The 18419-nt window shown below is 42.2% G+C and overlaps 1 protein-coding gene across 2 annotated transcripts; it reads right to left on the reverse strand.

The window, feature by feature from the left end:
* Positions 1 to 377: 377 nt before the first annotated feature.
* LOC133650040 (protein FAM83H-like) lies at positions 378 to 18118 on the reverse strand. Of its 2 annotated transcripts, XM_062046809.1 has the most exons (8): positions 17978 to 18118; positions 12503 to 12677; positions 12077 to 12409; positions 9297 to 9461; positions 9100 to 9224; positions 8486 to 9028; positions 6196 to 8401; positions 378 to 2544 (listed from the first exon to the last, which is right to left on the reverse strand). In XM_062046809.1, the coding sequence occupies exons 2-8, from the start codon at positions 12623 to 12625 to the stop codon at positions 2524 to 2526; spliced, it is 3516 nt and encodes a 1171-aa protein (XP_061902793.1). In that variant the 5' UTR covers positions 12626 to 12677; positions 17978 to 18118; the 3' UTR covers positions 378 to 2523. The 2 variants fall into 2 exon arrangements, with proteins under 2 accessions (XP_061902793.1, XP_061902792.1); XM_062046808.1 differs by lacking the exon at positions 378 to 2544 and having other exon boundaries at positions 5738 to 8401.
* Between the last annotated feature and the right edge of the window lie 301 nt (positions 18119 to 18419).

An 18419-nucleotide genomic window follows, 5' to 3' on the forward strand; every position in this document is an offset into this window, starting at 1 on the left:
CTTCAAATAAAAACTGGTTTCATTGAATGAAATTCTACCCAGACATTTAATAGAGTCAAATACAAAGAAGTATCCAACACTTGTCTTTTCTAAAGTAAGTCTGTACAGCAGATGTAGATCATCTACATCAGTGGTCCCCAACCACCGGTCCACGGACCGATTGGCCGCACAAGAAATTAAAAAAAAAAAAAAAATTTTTTTTTTTTTTTTTAAATTAAATCAACATAAAAAACAATATATACATTATATATCAATATAAATCAATACACTCTGTAGGGATACAGTCCGTAAGCACACATGATTGTATTTCTTTATGACAAAAAAAAAAAAAAAAAAAATTTTTTTTTTTTACTACCCCCCCCCCCCCACCCCCCCACCCCGGTCCGTGGGACAAATTTTCCAGCATTGACCGGTCCGCAAGTACAAAAAGGTTGGGGACCACTGATCTACATCAACAATAGGATTTGTCTGAGTGGCTGGACAGCACAGATTAAAAAAAAAAGAACATCGATTTTTGATTTTTTTTTTTAATCGATTAGGAATCGTTACATGTAAGAATTGCGACTTATTCAAAGAAAAGTTTTTTTGACACCCCTAATATAAATATACTTGGTGCAGTTGGCTCCACCCTGCTATATCTGTCCTGACCAAAGCCTGTGCAGTAAAAACCTAAGAAATGACATCATCAGGCAGCTTTTGTCATCAATTATCTGACATAACTTAAACATTCTGAACCTAAATGATGTCTACCAGGTTGAATATTTGGTTATTTTTCAAAATTTTGAATCTCAGATTTGACAAAAAGCTTGTAAAATATACTTTTTCAAGAGCTTTTTGTGACATAACTCTGATATTCCAGACTAAAATGTTGTCTACTAGGTTGAATACTTAATTGTTTTAAACGGTTCTGATATATTTTTCCAGCTTAGATTTGACAAAAAGCTTGTAAAATAGACTTTTTTAAGAGCTTTTGTGACATAACTCTGATATTCCAGACTAAAATGTTGTCTGCTAGGTTGAATACGTATTTTTAAAAAAGGTTCTGATATATTTTTCAGCTTAGATTTGACAAAAAGCTTGTAAAATATACTTTTTTAAGGGCTTTTTGTGACATAACTCTGATATTAGACTAAAATGTTGTCTCCTAGGATGAATACTTAATCGTTTTAAACGGTTCTGATATATTTTTCCAGCTTAGATTTGACAAAAAGCTTGTAAAATATACTTTTTTAAGAGCTTTTTGTGACATAACTCTGGTATTCCAGACTAAAATGTTGTCTGCTGGGTTGAATACTTAATTGTTTTAAACGGTTCTGATATATTTTTCCGGCTTAGATTTGACAAAAAGCTTGTAAAATATACTTTGAAAGAGCTTTTGTGACATAACTCTGATATTCCAGACTAAAATGTTGTCTCCTAGGTTGAATACTTAATTGTTTTAAACGGTTCTGATATATTTTTCCAGCTTAGATTTGACATAAAGCTTGTAAAATATACTTTAAAGAGCTTTTGTGACATAACTGATATTCCAGACTAAAATGTTGTCTGCTAGGTTGAATACTTAATTGTTTTAAACGGTTCTGATATATTTTTCAGCCTAGATTTGAAAAAAAGCTTGTCAAATATACTTTGAAAGAGCTTTTGTGACATAACTCTGATATTGCAGACTAAAATGTTGTCTGCTAGGTTGAATACTTAATTGTTTTAAACGGTTCTGATATATTTTTCCAGCTTAGATTTGACAAAAAGCTTGTAAAATATAGATTTTGTGACATAACTCTGATATTCCAGACTAAAAAGAGCACCATTGGGAGAAAACGGGGAACTCTTCCAACCTATTTTGTCTTACGTTTGTCATTTTGACGCTCCTCTGTGAGTTGAAATGAAGCCAACCGCACCAGAGTTCACTTGCAAGCAGACTGAAACCCGTGCCTCGAGCGGTCTCGGCCACACTCGACCAAGCGTACCGCACCAGTAGAGCGAAGAGAGAGTTCTGGTAAAGCGAAGCAAACACGACAGGTGTGAATGCAGCCTCACTCGCATGTGTTAGCATGCTAGCATGTGTTTGTGTTTTCAGCCGTCGTCCGTTCCCCAGTTCATTCTGCTAGTCTCCTGGATTGGCACAGTAAATCCCCAAAATGTAAAAAAAAAAGAAAACTACACAATTGATATCAACACAAAGCACCCAGGGAAATGTCCAACTAGAATCCAGGTACATTTCTTTAATGGCTTCTGCATTTCCCGCCATTTCGGTGCAATGTCTCACTTCCTGTGTCTTTCAGTCGTGTCCACAGCCCTCCCTTCTTCCTTGAGCCTGTCCTCTTGCTGAGTGTACCAGTGTTTGGCAAACATTCCGCACCCATTGACTTCACGTTTCAAGCTTACTTCCGGGGTAAAAATCCAGCAGGTATAAAAAAAAACACACAAAAAAAAGCGGACCTGGCATGTGGTTGGCACATTGTGGCTGTTTGATCGTCGCTTTATTAAGATTCCACGTCATCGTTCACTCCTCCGTCTGTCATGTTATCCCAAGGTATTCCCCATCTGTTACCAGAACGACAGGAATGGTTTTGGGGGTTAATCAGAATCAGCGACAGAAATGTACAGTGGTGGTGAAAAGTGTACGTACACGTGTAAACAACATCATGTCATGGCTGTCTTGACTTTACAATCATTTCTACAACTCTTCTGCTTGACCACAAAGTTGCTGCACTTCAGCTAAATGTGTTGCTTTTCTGACATGGACTTGTTTCTTCAGCATTGTCCACTTTGGGAAGGCCATTCTAAAGCCTTCATTCTAGCCTGATTTAGCCATTCCTTTACCACTTTTGAGGTGTGTTTGGGGTCATTGTCCTGTTGGAACACCCAACTGCGCCCAAGACCCAACCTCCGGGCGGATGATTTTAGCTTGTCCTGAACAATTTGGAGGTAATCCTTTTCTCCTCCAAACATATTGCTGGGTATTGTGGCCAAACAGCTCCATTTTTGTTTCATCTGACATCACATGGACAAAGATAAGACCTTCTGGAGCAGTGGTCCCCAACCACCGATTGGTACCGGGCCGCACAAGAAATATATTATTTTTTTTTATGAAATCAACATAAAAAACACAATATATACATTATATATCAATATAGATCAATACAGTCTGCAGGGATACAGTCCGTAAGCACACATGATTGTATTTATTTATGTTAAAAAAAAATAATAATAATTTCTTGTGCGGCCCGGTACCAATTGGTCCACGGACCGGTACCGGGCCGCGGCCCGATTGGTACCGGGCCGCACAATAAATTTTTTTTTTTTTTTACATAAATAAATACAATCATGTGTGCTTACGGACTGTATCCCTGCAGACTGTATTGATCTATATTGATATATAATGTATATATTGTGTTTTTTATGTTGATTTCATTAAAAAAAATTAATTTCTTGTGCGGCCCGGTACCAATCAGTCCGCGGACCGATTGGTACCGGGCCGCACAAGAAAGTAATTTTTTTATTTTTTTTATGAAATCAACATAAAAAACACAATATATACATTATATATCAATATAGATCAATACAGTCTGCAGGGATACAGTCCGTAAGCACACATGATTGTATTTATTTATGTAAAAAAAAAATAATAATAATAATAATTTCTTGTGCGGCCCGGTACCAATCGGGCCGCACAAGGAATTATTTTAAAAAAAAATTTTTTATGAAATCAACATAAAAAACACAATATATACATTATATATCAATATAGATCAATACAGTCTGCAGGGATACAGTCCGTAAGCACAAATGATTGTATTTATTTATGTAAAAAAAAAAAAATTAATTTGTTGTGCGGCCCAGTACCAATCGGTCCGCGGACCGGTACCGGGCCGCACAAGAAATTATTTATTTTATTTTTTTTATTATGAAATCAACATAAAAAACACAATATATATCAATATAGATCAATACAGTCTGCAGGGATACAGTCCATAAGCACACATGATTGTATTTATTTATGTAAAAAAAAAAAAAAAAAAAATTTCCTGTGCGGCCCGGTACCAAACGGTCCACGGACCGGTACCGGGCCGCACAAGAAATTATTATTTTTTTTTTTTTTTTTTTATGAAATCAACATAAAAACACAATATATACATTATATATCAATATAGATCAATACAGTCCGCGGACCGATTGGTACCGGGCCGCACAAGAAAGTAATTTATTTTTTATTTTTTATGAAATCAACATAAAAAACACAATATATACATTATATATCAATATAGATCAATACAGTCTGCAGGGATACAGTCCGTAAGCACACATGATTGTATTTATTTATGTAAAAAAAAAAAAAAAAAAATTTCTTGTGCGGCCCGGTACCAATCGGTCCACGGACCGGTACCGGGCCGCGGCCCGATTGGTACCGGTCCGTGGAAGAAATTAATTTTAATTATTTTTTTTTTTACATAAATAAATACAATCATGTGTGCTTACGGACTGTATCCCAGCAGATAAAAAACACAATATATACATTATATATCAATATAGATCAATACAGTCTGCAGGGATACAGTCCGTAAGCACACATGATTGTATTTATTTATGTTAAAAAAATAAAAAAATTAATTTCTTGTGCGGACCGGTACCAATCGGGCCGCGTCCCGGTACCGGTCCGCACAAGATTTTTTTTTTTTTTTTTTTAATGAAATCAACATAAAAAACACAATATATATATCAATACAGTCTGCAGGGATACAGTCCGTAAGCACACATGATTGTATTTATTTATGTAAAAAAAAATAAAAAAAATTAACCCCCCCCCCCCCCCCCCCCGGTCCGTGGGACAAATTTTTCAAGCGTTGACCGGTCCGCAGCTACAAAAAGGTTGGGGATCACTGTTCTGGAGGAAAGTTCTGTGGTCAGATGAAACAAAAATGGAGCTGTTTGGCAACAATACCCAGCAATATGTTTGGAGGAGAATAGGTGAGGCCTTTAATCCCAGGAACACCACACCTACCGCCAAGCATGGTGGTGGTAGCATTATGCTCTGGGCCTGTTTTGCTGCCAATGGAACGGCTGCTTTAAATGGGACAATGAAAAAGGAGGATTAGCTCCAAATTGTTCAGGACAAGCTAAAATCATCAGCCCGGAGGTTGGGTCTTGGGCACAGTTGGGTGTTCCAACAGGACAATGACCCCAAACACACCTCAAAAGTGGTAAAGGAATGGCTAAATCAGGCTAGAATGAAGGTTTTAGAATGGCCTTCCCAAAGTGGACAATGCTGAAGAAACAAGTCCATGTGAGAAAAGCAACACATTTAGCTGAACTGCACCCGTTTTGTGGTCTGGATGGCTACCAAAAGCGCCTTATTGCGGGTAAACTTGCCAAGGGACATGTAAGCAAATATGAACATTGCTGTATGTATACTTTTGACCCTCACATTTTCAGTAGAGCCATAATAAATTCATAAAAGAAGCAAACTTCATGAATGTTTTTTTGTGACCAACAAGTATGTGCTCCAATCACTACATCACAAAAAAACAAGAGTTGTAGAAATGATTGACAGCCATGACATGATGTCCTTTACACGTGTATGTACACTTTTCACCACCACTGTATGTTTAATAACAGGAGTGACTTCTAGTGAATAAATGATTTGATGGTAACAAACATGTTGACTGAACTAAAGCTTTATTCCATCAAGGAACATGTTATAATAATAACTGGGATTTATATAGCGCTTTTCTAAGTACCCAAAGTCGCTTTACATGTTAAAAACCCATCATTCATTCACACCTGGTGGTGGTAAGCTACTTTCGTAGCCACAGCTGCCCTGGGGTAGACCGACGGAAGCGTGGCTGCCAATTTGCGCCTACGGCCCCTCCGACCACCACCTATCATTCGTTCAACATTCATTCACCAGTGTGAGCGGCACCGGGGGCAAGGGTGAAGTGTCCTGCCCAAGGACACAACGGCATGGTAAGAGGCAGGGAGCGAACCTGCAACCCTCAGGTTTCTGACACGGGCGCTCTACCCACTACGCCATGCCGCCCCGTTATGTCTCAGAAAGCGTTAAAATCATTATTCTCAAGTGCTAAACTTCATTTACTGCATCTTAACACAACCTAGGTTTGACATGTTCTACCCCCCAGTGAGTCATATTTCCTTCCCAGCTACACTGCAAGTTTCATCCTTGCAATGGTAGACTACCTCAAAGCGGCTGTAGACCTTCTTCTCCTTCCTCAGGCTCTCTATCCTCTTCAGCAGTCCCTCCCTCTCCTGGACGCCGACTTGTGGTCGCAGAAAGCGGTTCCTTTTTGCAGAGAAGTCGCTGTCCACACCCTTGGCCTTGGCATCGCGCTCGCCGTCTCCTGCGTCGTCCCGCTCAAGGCGGTTCTTCTGACTGTTGGCTGAGATCTGCTCCAGGATGACTTTGGTGTCATCGCGGAGGTTGCTACTGAACAGGGTCGAGTTAGCGGACGCCTGGTAACGTGAGACGGATGTGCCGGCTGATGTCCGGTGATTGTCGGTTGTTTGATCGGCAGGGGAAGATTCTGCGTCCTTGGCAGAAGAACTCTGCTTTTTGCTGTAATCTTCAACCATTTCTTTCACTGTGCCAATGCTGCGGTCCTCACCCGATGATTTCTTCTCCTTATCTTTGGGTACCAATAATCCCTTCAGTCTCTGGGTCTGTTTCTTCAGGAAGTCAAGGGTTTTACCGTCACTCTTTCCCTCACCACTACTAAGTGTGTTGATGGAGGTGTTGGATCCCCTCTGCTGAGCTTCCTTTGAGTCGTCACGAGGCAAAGTGGAAGAACTCTGGGAACGACTCTTCTTCAGCTCACTCTTCTCTGTGTCTGTGGCATCCGTTAAGAGCTCCTCACCGCAGGAGATCCTACGAGGGTTGAGTCCTTTGAGCTTGAGCGGGTCCCTTTTAAAGATCTTAGGGGACGGAAGGGGCTTCAATGACTTAAATAAATCTTTCTTTTGGCTATCGGATGAGTTCTCCTCCTTGTGAGGTTCAAAAGGCTTCACGGCGCTCACAAAAGGCTTCGGAGAGATTAGCGATGCTTTTGTAGACGTAAACGAAGATCGCCGATTGAGGTCGGCAATTTTTGCTTGGACTTCTGATTTCTTTGCCTCGGATTCTGTTGACACGACAGCAGCAGCGGGGGTTGTCGTGCTCGCTATCGTTTTTTCGGGGACTTTGTCAGAGACGTCTGACTTTTTCTCAGCTGGCTCTGGGCCTTTCAGCGATGACTCAGTCTCCATTTTTGATGCTTTTCTCTTGGCAGCGACGTCATTGAAATACTGCAGTCGACTGGCCGGGTCATTGATATTTAGAGACGATGACACTCCGTCATTAGACTTTAAAGGTCCCTCAGATTTCTTGTATTCGTCTTTTGCTTCTGTTGTATTTGTCAAGCTTTTTTCCTCTTCTTCTTCTTGATTTGTAACCCCACTCTTTTCTTCTTTCTCCTTGCTCTGCTCCTCGGGTGTCTTTTTCCAGTCAAAAGGTTCTCGAGATAAAGCCCTCCTCTTCTCTAGGATCTGGGCTACGATGGAGGAAGTGCGCACAGAGTCTAACTTCTCATCTTCTTCTGTGGCTGCTTTCAGGCCAGTGCTTCCGCTGTGCATCTCTGCTTTCGACGATGAGAATATGAGCGAGGAACGTAGACGGGAGCTACGCTGCAGGAGCGGGTTAATCCGCGAGCGGAAGGATTCATGTTTCGAAAGGAAGCGATCTGGCGCCTCGCTGTCCTCCGTTCCAAAACTCCTATCATCCTCCTCATGTCTATCCACTGACATGGATCTCTTGTCACTAACTGAGGAGAGCACCTCGGTTCTGTCAGGTACAACTGGCTTTCCATAGCGTGGTCTTTGGATCTCTACTCTGGCCTTAGGGGCAACTGAATAGTCTTGCTCCTGAGAAGGTGGGGGATCTTCAAATGCATCGGGCCCCAAGGGTTGATTCAGACCCTCTTCTCCACCTTCCTCATATGTACTAAGATACGAATGGATCCTCCAGTTCCTTAAACCGTGCCTAACACTCGAGTCTTGGTTGTGCTCCTGTTCGGATTGTTTCGAAAATGGCTTCTTCTCTGGTGGGTGAAGCTGTGTGGGTGAGCTTTGACAGGCATAAGCCTGTCCTACGGTTGGCCTCTTCAGAGCAGAACTTCCTCCATACCTTCCAGCTATTGGAGGTGTCTGAACCCCTTCTGGTCCACTTAAATCCTCTGATGAAAGATTTACACCACCTCTGCCATAGTTTCCATAGTTTGGCTCTTGATCGGAGCGGAATGAGCTGGAGTCTGAATACTGGTCAATGGCTAGATGTGTAGAACGTATTCTGTCGTAGTGTCCGTGGCCAGAACCTGATCCAGGCCCTTCATTGTACAAATGGAGTTTCTGTTCTCTGTAAAGAAAAAAAGAAAACAGTGAAGTGCAATTGCTTGAAATATTGATTTAAAAAAACATTCGCTAAGAAATGTCAATTAACCTGTGGAGGTCTGACTCATCGAGATTGTTCATGACTCTGTGCTTCATGTAGTGCCTCGAGGACATGTAGTTCTCTTGGGTTCCTTCTGCATAGCTGTGTCTCTTAAAGCCGCTCAACTCCATCTGACGGGATACCATCGACCTTCCCTGGTCCAAATATGACGACTGCAAGCGGAACTGTTGCTGGGAGTACTTGCCAATGGTGATTCCCGCCCCGGGCTCAATAGTGTGTCGGAAGGGGTCGTTCCTCCGGAAAGGAAGTGCAGAGTTGCGGTCCTGGTCTCCGTGCGAGAAACCGTAGGAAATCTCGGGTTGCCTTCGGAAACTCACGGGATTCCGTAATGACTGGGTCCTCTTAAAACCTATCTGTCTGTTGAAGAAACTTCCAGTGTCAGAGAGGGCGAGAGTTCTGTCCGACGGGTCGACGACGAGAGGCTCCGACTGAGCATAGAGAATGCGGAACTCTTCGTCAAACGTGGCAACTAGCTCTCCAAGAAAAAGGTGAGCGATGCAGCGATGAATCTTCTCGTATGACCACATGAAGCTGTAAGAACATTTCACAATTAAATGGTAAACTATGAAGGGTTTTCACCTATACTCATCAATAGAACTCACCTGTAGTTACCGCTAAGTACAGCCCTGCAGTCAGCCAGCAGGAAGCGATCTTTCATCTGCCCCTTAAAGGACTTTCCCGTCCGGGAATTATACGTTATTCCGGCCACAGTCCTGACGCGCATCATCTGTAAAAAACAACAACACTCAGAGCCTGGTGTACCTCGCAGGAAGACCTACCAGTGACGGTGAATACCTACATGGATCATGTCCAGGTTGACCTTACAGTTGATCACCATGGAGACAAAGTTGTGGGCTTCCTGCTCATCCAAAAGAATATAAATAGGAACATGGCGTGCTGCTGCGTCCAAGAGGTCAGCAAATATGTCAACATCTGTAAACATGTCCATCACCACGGCAACGACCTAAAACAGATGAAGTACACCGTGTCAGAAAATAATCATCAGAAATACCTGAATTTTTTATACAGTTTTGTGTCTGGTCTGATTATGCAATTTACTTTAGGGGTAGTCGTTCAAGAAGATGAACTATAATCAGTATGTTTTGAATACAAAGATGTGGACGTTAAACTTCCTACATAATCCGCCATGCCAAAATGTTTTCTGCTAGGTTGAATACGTATTTTTAAAAAAGGTTCTGATATATTTTTCAGCTTAGATTTGACAAAAAGCTTATAAAATATACTTTGAAAGAGCGTTTGTGACATAACTCTGATATTCCAGACTAAAATGTTGTCTTCTAGGTTGAATACATATTTTTAAAAAAGGTTCTGATATATTTTTCAGCTTAGATTTGACAAAAAGCTTGTAAAATATACTTCAAAAGAGCTTTTGTGGCATAACTCTGATATTCCAGACTAAAATGTTGTTTTCTAGGTTGAATACATATTTTTAAAAAAGGTTCTGATATATTTTTCAGCTTAGATTTGACAAAAGGCTTGTAAAATATACTTTGAAAGAGCTTTTGTGACATAACTCTGATATTCCAGACTAAAATGTTGTCTGCCAGGTTGAATACGTATTTGTTTTAAAAAGGTTCTGATATATTTTTCCGCTTAGATTTGACAAAAAGCTTGTAAAATATACTTTGAAAGCGCTTTTGTGGCATAACTGATATTCCAGACTAAAATGTTGCCTGCTAGGTTGAATATGTATTTTTTTAAAAGGTTCTGATATATTTTTCAGCTTAGATTTGACAAAAAGCTTGTAAAATATACTTTAAAAGAGCTTTTGTGACATAACTCTGATATTCCAGACTAAAATGTTGTCTACTAGGTCCAAATACATATTTTTTTTAACGGTTCTGATATATTTTTCATGAGAGATTTGCCGAAAAGCTAGTAAAATATACTTTAAAAGAGCAGGTCTAACCGCTCATGAGCGTGTGACATGTACATTGCTAGCGAATTACCCTTTTTAGCCACAAGCCTGCCAGACAGACGGATGTGGAAAGGGCGTGGCAGCAAAGTTGGCAGATAAAAAATACAATTAGGTTCTTAAGGAGATAGCATAGCCCAAACATTCTTCACGGTGACAAAGCACAAGTTAGCCTCTGGCATGCTGGGTTATTTCCACAAGATTCCGCATGACAGCTATTTAGCGTGAAGTAGCATGCTAAGCTGTGTTTACAAACTACAGTCGTCCCTCGCATCATCACTTTTCAAATATTGCAGCTTCACTACATTGCTGATTATTATTTTTTTGATAAAGAGTCACCAACCGGGACTTACAGGTCAAGTAAGGGTGACAATAACAACTAATAGGCGCAATCTTCACAGCAACAATGGAGCGGACCCCCTTTTTTGATGTCTTCATCTTCAACTCCTGCCTCATCAATTTCTGCGTTTCCATTGCCGTTTTTGCAGAGTAAGAAGCGACATTTCTCCAATTTCGACCGAGTACATTAGCGACTTGTAGGGGTTTTGCGTCATGAGCCGCAATTCTCCTAAAATCTCATCCCGCGAGACTCCAGTTTGAGGAAGATATTGCAGACGGAGACGATCGATCAAAGGCAACATCCTTTCGGTCCCCTTGACACTTGTTCGGGGATGTGGTTTCTCCGAGCCTGCGGGTCGGCCTACATTGCGGGGATGTGACCCGCGAGATGGCCCGGTGCGGCGGTGCCGTCTGATCGCAAGTGAGACCACAACGACACGTCTTCTGTAGTCGACCTGCATTGGCGCCCCGCCGGTTCGGTGCCTTTTAAATGAGGAAAAAGGGTTTCTATCATGCTTCTGTGGAAAAACTTCTATACTGAAACGTCTCAAAAAACCACCTCACGAGCGCGCTAAAATGTTGTAGCCATATTTGAGAAGTTTTTCTTACTGCGATATTTAAGTTTTGTGCATTTCTCGGGGTGATGGTAAACGCAGCTAGTAACACATCTCCATATCGGTGAGCTTTTGATGCGAGTGATTTTCAAAAGACGCGACGTACCGGTACCAGTGCGTCACTTAATGCTAACAAGACTGCTAACTGCAGCTGTCTGGGTAATGCTAAGTGGAGATAAACTCTGTTGATTCAAAGGCGCGCCTCATCTTCGAGATGAATAACAAAGAAACAAAACAAAAAAAAACACAGCTAATGGCTATCTTAGCTGCAACTGTCAAGTTGACCAAGTTTTTGCACAGCAACTTATGTTTATGGCTTCATCACATGGAAGCCCAGTTCTATCTTAGAGGAATTACCCAGGATGCGATGCAGTATTTCCACGTAGTGGCCGGGTGATGATCATAGCAATGACGCCTCTGGGCTATCAGTGACTACTGTAATCTACAGAAGAACAAACTCAAGGCTACTATATTGGGCAAAATAAGTGTAAAGGGACTAAACAGTTTCTTACGCCCAAACTATTAAAATGATCGTACTTCTTGGAAATTGGTTTACAAACCAATTAGCCACGATAAACGGAGGACGACTGTACTTGTGTTCATGTGGATTGTTTGGAGTACTCTTCAGATGCTTTATTTCAGGAAAGAAAAACTATGATGTCTACAGGTTTTCTGTTTCCCGGTTCTTACTTGGCGAGCGTTCTTAATCAGTCTCCTGGCTTGCTCCTTAATGCTAGGCATGTTTGTTTCCGAGGGGTTAACCAGAGTAGTGACTTCCGTGGGCCCGACAAAGTTGTGCTGGGTGAGTGGCCAGCCCAGGTCCAGGCCCGGGGCGGCCATATCGGACTGCATGGGCCAGTAGGTGTCTGAGGATCCCTCGACATTGTGGCCCACATCTGAGAAAGTCAGATCTGGGACGCTTTGGGAGTGACTAGGCCCCTGGATGGTAGATTTGATGTGCTCGATTTCTTGTGGCGCGAGAAAGCTGACCACGTCCGCATTCTGGAGGAACTCGCAATAACCCTGATGGGGAGGAAACGCAGAGAACATTTAATAAAAAGTTAACATCAACTTTATCCAAGTGATCACAATGCCTGAAGTACTAGAAACATTTACCGGTACGTCATGTTCTATCAGTGCATCAATGGCAAGACGATACTCCTCCTTGTAGTGCGGGGGCAGGTATTTTGGATCGAGGGGGTTCTCTCCAATTGACGAACTTTGTGACCGGTGAGCCATGGTTAGGGAAAAGGGGGTCACAGGTCAGGGTAAATCGGGGGTATGCGAAACTCTGTAAGACAGAAGGGATCGAGTCAATGCACACAGACGGTAGGCAGCATGAACAACATTTTCACATTCAGGTGCGTTTTGCTAGAGAATTGACACCATGACACGGAAATACGCGAAGGAGGGACGGGGGATGACTGAGCAGAGAGTGTTGAAGGTATGCAGAGGTGTACAGACAGGTTCTCTCAGAGTCAACGTGTCACGGCTGGTTGTTGCTTACTTCAAGTCAGCAGTTGGTTTTACAAAAGGACATTAAACTTGCAATGTTTTGGAAACACTGAAATAGATGTGACTGATTGCTTTGCTTTGAGAACTCTAATAACAAGGTTTGGGTTAGAATCTCCAGTTTCGCCAAACAGGGTGAACTAATGCAAACAGTTTGCAGGCTGTACTCCAACTGCAATGATGTGTGAAGTGCAAGCAATTGAGACAACCAGGACAAACCCGCCCCTCCGCCCCTCCACCTCACTTCCATGTTTTTTAATTGAATTTGGCCTTGACAGCTCCGTACGAGATGTCTCAACCGGCGGTCAAGTCGCTAGAAAGTCCAATCTTCTTTTGAAGTCTGATTTCTGAAAGAGTTCCAACTCCCAAGGAGTGAGAACAAGTCTAAGTCTTTTTGATCTTAGTCAGACCTACGACGAGAACCACAATCCTGTTATACGACTTGTTGCAGCGTGTACTTTTTGACTGTTTGGATACGTTTCCGTGGAAACATAGTCACTTATACTGTGTTGGGAGCCTATTGATTGCCCGTGCTCAACAATACGTTTTTGTGTGGCACACACACAGATTGGCTGTGATAACAAGTGGTCATAGAGTCCGGACCCGAGTGAGTCACCAGGTAACTCGTTTTTTTTTTTTGGGTGCAGCTACACTGCGGTTATTCATCCGGCAGTAAAATGGCCGACTTCCTGCTTTCTCTTTCATTCCTAGTAGTAGGAACTGGGGCTTTGTGGTCAGCCTCTCTTCCACTTTTCCACAGTGGCCAGGAAAGTATGTTGGACATGGAATTATTCAACAACCGCCATGCTTCAAGACCACCATTTTTATTTGGAGTAGACCCAGCTTGCTGCCTTAGGCGTTGCATCACAAAGAAGCTGGGATGACATTCCTACTTGTTATGAAATGGAGCCTGACTGTTTCTGATTCAAGCATGATTGACCTTCTGCAAAAAAAAAGGAGGACTGTTGGGTGGTTCTCTCCGCCCAGCCCTGGGATAGTCAAACATGAAGTGAGGCCTGCTTTGTTTTGACAGCAACATCAGACTGTTTAAGGTAGCTCGGGCGATAAGGTGCCTTTTCTGCTACGGTCTGAGAGGCACCCACACCCCAAACTGGTAGTTGGCAATTAGTAAATACTACTAAGCACCAACAACTTGAAATGCCCTTCTCAGCACACGGATAGTTTCAAGTTAGAGTGACACAATTGTTGTTTACGCTTTGATGCCATGAAGAATGATTTCGTAACCTTTTGTAGTTACCGACCTAACTAAAAGCGCCTAAAAAAGTTTTACGGTCTTATATCACGGCCCTTAAAACCTTTGCGGCTTGTTCAGCCGGAAGCCGACTGCAGCTGGCCAGTGTGTTTGAGATGTGCCCAAAGTTTGCTCACAAAAAGGCGAGTGGCTCATTTTTGGCATTCCTGCATCTGTGCCAAAATGCAAGAGGGGCACTGACAAAAATCTCTCAACGTGACCAAAAACTTGTCAGACATTGTGAAACCGCCCGCGTTCTCTTAACGCGTGAATACGCCTAAAGAATCGACCGATCGGGAATACCTCGCGCTCATTTCGTGTGGTAATTCGGCATGAATAGACTGAGCGAGGAATACCTGAGAACAGGTTGGGAGGGATGAGCCAGTTTGTGCTGTCGGGACCTTTCAGCGGCGCCTCGGTCATATTAATACACTCGGACAGACGAGCGCAAACACAACACGTAACATGTCCCTCATATTAACACACCTTGGCAAAAGCATTGAGTGCCACACAAAAGTACGACCTAAGGTCAGGCTCGGTGAGGTATTGGCGGAATACTCACTAAATACGGTGTTCCCTTGGTATATTCCAGAGCCCTGCTTGGTGAGGGAATTTCCACAAAGTAGTAAGATTTTTATGAATATTATATCCATTGAAAGTCCTTATGAGCCCACTTAAAAACACTTCCTATGTCACTAAAAACTCTGCAATTTCACATGAAAACTTCAAATCTCAATATGGTACTTTAAAATCTGCAATGCACTGAAGTGAACCTCCAAACACTGTCGCTTGACTGTCAAGAACTGCTGGTGAGCCTCTGTTTCTGGTGTCGGGTCGAACAGAACACAACGACAAATAACGATACCAAGCAATGTTTGCTGTGTTTACAGCCATCATCCACCGAAAAGTGCCTATGCACAATTAAATAAACGTGTTTTCAGCCTGGGTTTGAACATAGCCAACATTAAGACCCGTTCCACATCTTCAAGAAGACTATTCTTGATTTTAGGAGCATCAAACTGAAATGCAGTTTCACCTAGTTTGGTCCTGACTCTCCAGCTGGAGACCACTCTCTGAGGTTCTCAGATCTCGGGATGTCGAACTTGGAGCCATGCTATAATGACATAAATGGAGTGTCCACCCGAATAAAAACGCTCCCGGCCAGCTGGACCAAACAGACAACTGCCCTATGAGTGAGTCACACTTTAATATCGATCATGATACACGTCGTAGGTGTTACGTACACTGTCTGGCTAGCTGTGTACAAACAAAACATGAAATAATACTTTACAGATGATTGTTCATGTTTTTCACTCAGTACAGATTGGTGTTCTATCAGAGTGTTGTGCGTTACAAACTCAAAACACGTAAGGTGCTGTTGTGGAAGCGGGCTTATCTCTTGCCGTAGCTAGCGTTCACGATGTGTGAGTACGCGAGAAAAAGAGTTGTTCACTCTTACAATAACAAAGTTGCTACAGCTTGGTTATTATACAGCTCTTCGAATGCACTTTTAGAGTCATTTAGAGGTAGAACGGATTGCTAACATTAGCTTAATTGCTAGCCACCAAGAGCGAGACGATTTTTTACATGTTAGAATGCAAAAAACAACAACTTTTGTCTTCTTGTCTCTCATAATGACTGTGAACATTCCCCTCAAAAATGCATTTTCCCTTAAAGGTGCTTCGAAACATAGAGAATTTTGTTCATAGGAACATTTTAGTAACCATGTTTTGTATCATGAATTGGTGCGAAAGTAAATACTTGTTTGATCGTGTGTGTCAGCATACCTAATGAGGACAGGCGCCATGGAAAAAGTATGGATATTTCCAATAAATGACCTTCAAACCTGTGCTAGGCTACTGAAGCGACACATGTCGGCCAAGGACGTGAATAGACAATCAAGCTGGCGTTGTATGACAAGGAGGCGTGGCCAAGGTGTCAGCCCCTCCCTCTCTGGTACCGGCTGTAACTCCGCGGAAACGCGGAAAGTTCCCAGCGCACTTTTTCCCCCGAGTTCACGCCAGCTCCGACAGAGATGACATTCTAGAATAAGCAGCACACATGTGTGCACCCGCCACAAGAAATTTGCCACTAGACCGACTTTCCCCCCACTGTAATTACACACACACACACACACAAACACACACACACACTGTTCCTAGATAGTGACTCACACTGAAAACATGCAGTTCGGAATCATCATCATTATCAAGCTAATGTGATCCACGTACAGTATGTGCAATAAAGACGTGTTCAGGACCAAAGTCTGCAGGTAATCTGCAATCTGCCCGCACACGTCCGATACGGCGTCCTTCGAGTAAACTCCCTCTTGGACGCCATGTTACTTTTTGACAAAGTGATTTTTTGTTGTTGTTGTCGTGCCTCTTTCACAGAAAAGTATAGTCGTAGAATTTTTGTAGAAAGTCAGAAGACCATGGACGGTCCTTTTCAGCAGTCATGAATAATTCATGACAATCATTGGTACTTTAATGAATGAATTAATATGATTATACAATTGGCAATAATGTAAACAAATCTTTAGATTTTGCAGTAAAAAAAGACATGATTCTTAAACTGTGGTACCGCTCGGTCCATACCACTGAATGAAATATTCAAACACGGTGTTACCGATCAAACTGTATGTGATGTTACAGTGGCCAATAACATTAAACATACATCGGCCTTGTTTTTAATGAATTTTCAGGCTCACTATGCTACTCTGTTTTCCCAGTCTGTGGAACGCTCTCCCTGACCACCTGAGGGCACCACAGACTGTGGATGCTTTTTAAAAAGGCTTAAAAACCCTTCTTTTTTTAAAAAAAAGCCTTTTTTTTTTTTTTTAGATATATGCATACTAGTTTTAGCTATTATCTTTTTTTTCTCTATACACTAGCACTTTGAAGTTGTTTACTCAATTTAAAGTGCTTTTTACAAATAAAATCTATTATTATTCTTATTATTTTAATGTCGGCCATTATGGTGGTAGTTGGAGAGGCCAGGGTTTTCCCAGAACCACTGTTTTACGTAAATGGAAAATCGGTACTATCGTTTTTTTTTTCAGGGTAAAATTGTGGCTGTCAGTTGTTAGAGGGTTGCAGGTTCGATCCCCGCTTCCGCCATCCTAGTCACTGCCGTTGTGTCCTTGGGCAAGACACTTTACCCAACCTGCTCCCGGTGCCACCCGCACTGCTTTAAATGGAACTTAGATATTGTGATAAATATAATTCACTTCACTTTTACCGTAAAATCTTTTGGCATTTTTAAAATTTGATCCGAAATTTTGCCCCTTAAATTATAAGACAAGCAGGTATTTATCGTCAGTATTTTTATTTTTTATTAAAATCAATGTTTGCTATCTTTCTATTTGTTGCACGAAAAAAGATATGCACGTGTATTTTTTTTTAAACGTCAAAATGGAAAAAAACGAACACATTTTGTAAGAAAACATTAACTTCGGCGGGCCACATTAAATGAAGTGGCGGGCCAGATCGGGCCCCCCGGGCCTTGGGTTTGACAGCAGAGTACCACAGCAAGGAGTGGCAGCGTGCATTTCATTGTTTTTTTTTTAAGTGCAACTCCAAGCACAATCGGCGTAGAACTTAGACTGAGAAGAAAGAGCAAGCGGAGAGAAACAGGAAGTGGAGAGCAAGAGAAGGACGTGAATAAAATGAGCAGAACATCTCATTTACATTGTACTGCAGTTCAATATATGAATTGTACAACATTTGTTAAAACAATGCAAAGCCATTTATCAACAACACCCAGAAATATATGTTGTATTGCAGTAGAAAGTAAGGCAGTCAAGTTAGTGAATGGAAGAATTGTACCGTCAGCGCTTTTCTTCCAACGCCTTCTTGACCTCCAAACTTTGCCGCGGCAACAACTTTGTCTTCTCCTTCTTCCCGCCGTCACTTCCCGCGTAAAAAAAAAAAAAAGTCGCGGAAAAAAGGAAAAAGATCCGATGTCAAAAACAAACAAAAAAAGCCCAGCGAGGCTGCAGGCCCGGGCTCCGTCTTCACCGTGAGGGCCGCCGCCACTACGGCACCGAGCAGCGCCGAATGAAGAAGGAGAGGGAGCCGGCGGGGCGAGGCTCCCTCTCACCGGCAGGCGGGCTCCTCCCCCCGGGGGAACCTTGTTGACGCGGAGCCGCTGCAGGCGCGCCCCTAGCGGTTCCTGGGGGGACTGCAACCGTCACTGCGTCCTTTTATTAGAATGTCGTCATACGCCTAATATAATTGAATACTACTATTATTATAGTTGAATACATGT

The sequence above is a fragment of the Entelurus aequoreus genome, linkage group LG05 (assembly GCF_033978785.1).
Source record: "Entelurus aequoreus isolate RoL-2023_Sb linkage group LG05, RoL_Eaeq_v1.1, whole genome shotgun sequence".
NCBI lineage: Eukaryota > Metazoa > Chordata > Actinopteri > Syngnathiformes > Syngnathidae > Entelurus > Entelurus aequoreus.

Excerpts from the sequence above, each read along its gene's own strand:
- LOC133650040 (XM_062046808.1), bottom strand. The coding sequence starts at position 12,625 with ATGGCTCACCGGTCACAAAGTTCGTCAATTGGAGAGAACCCCCTCGAT. Across the intron at positions 9,462-12,076 it reads TGATTAAGAACGCTCGCCAA|GTCGTTGCCGTGGTGATGGA; the intron begins GTAAGAACCGGG and ends CATCTGTTTTAG. Across the intron at positions 8,402-8,485 it reads GATGAGTCAGACCTCCACAG|AGAACAGAAACTCCATTTGT; the intron begins GTTAATTGACAT and ends TTTTCTTTACAG.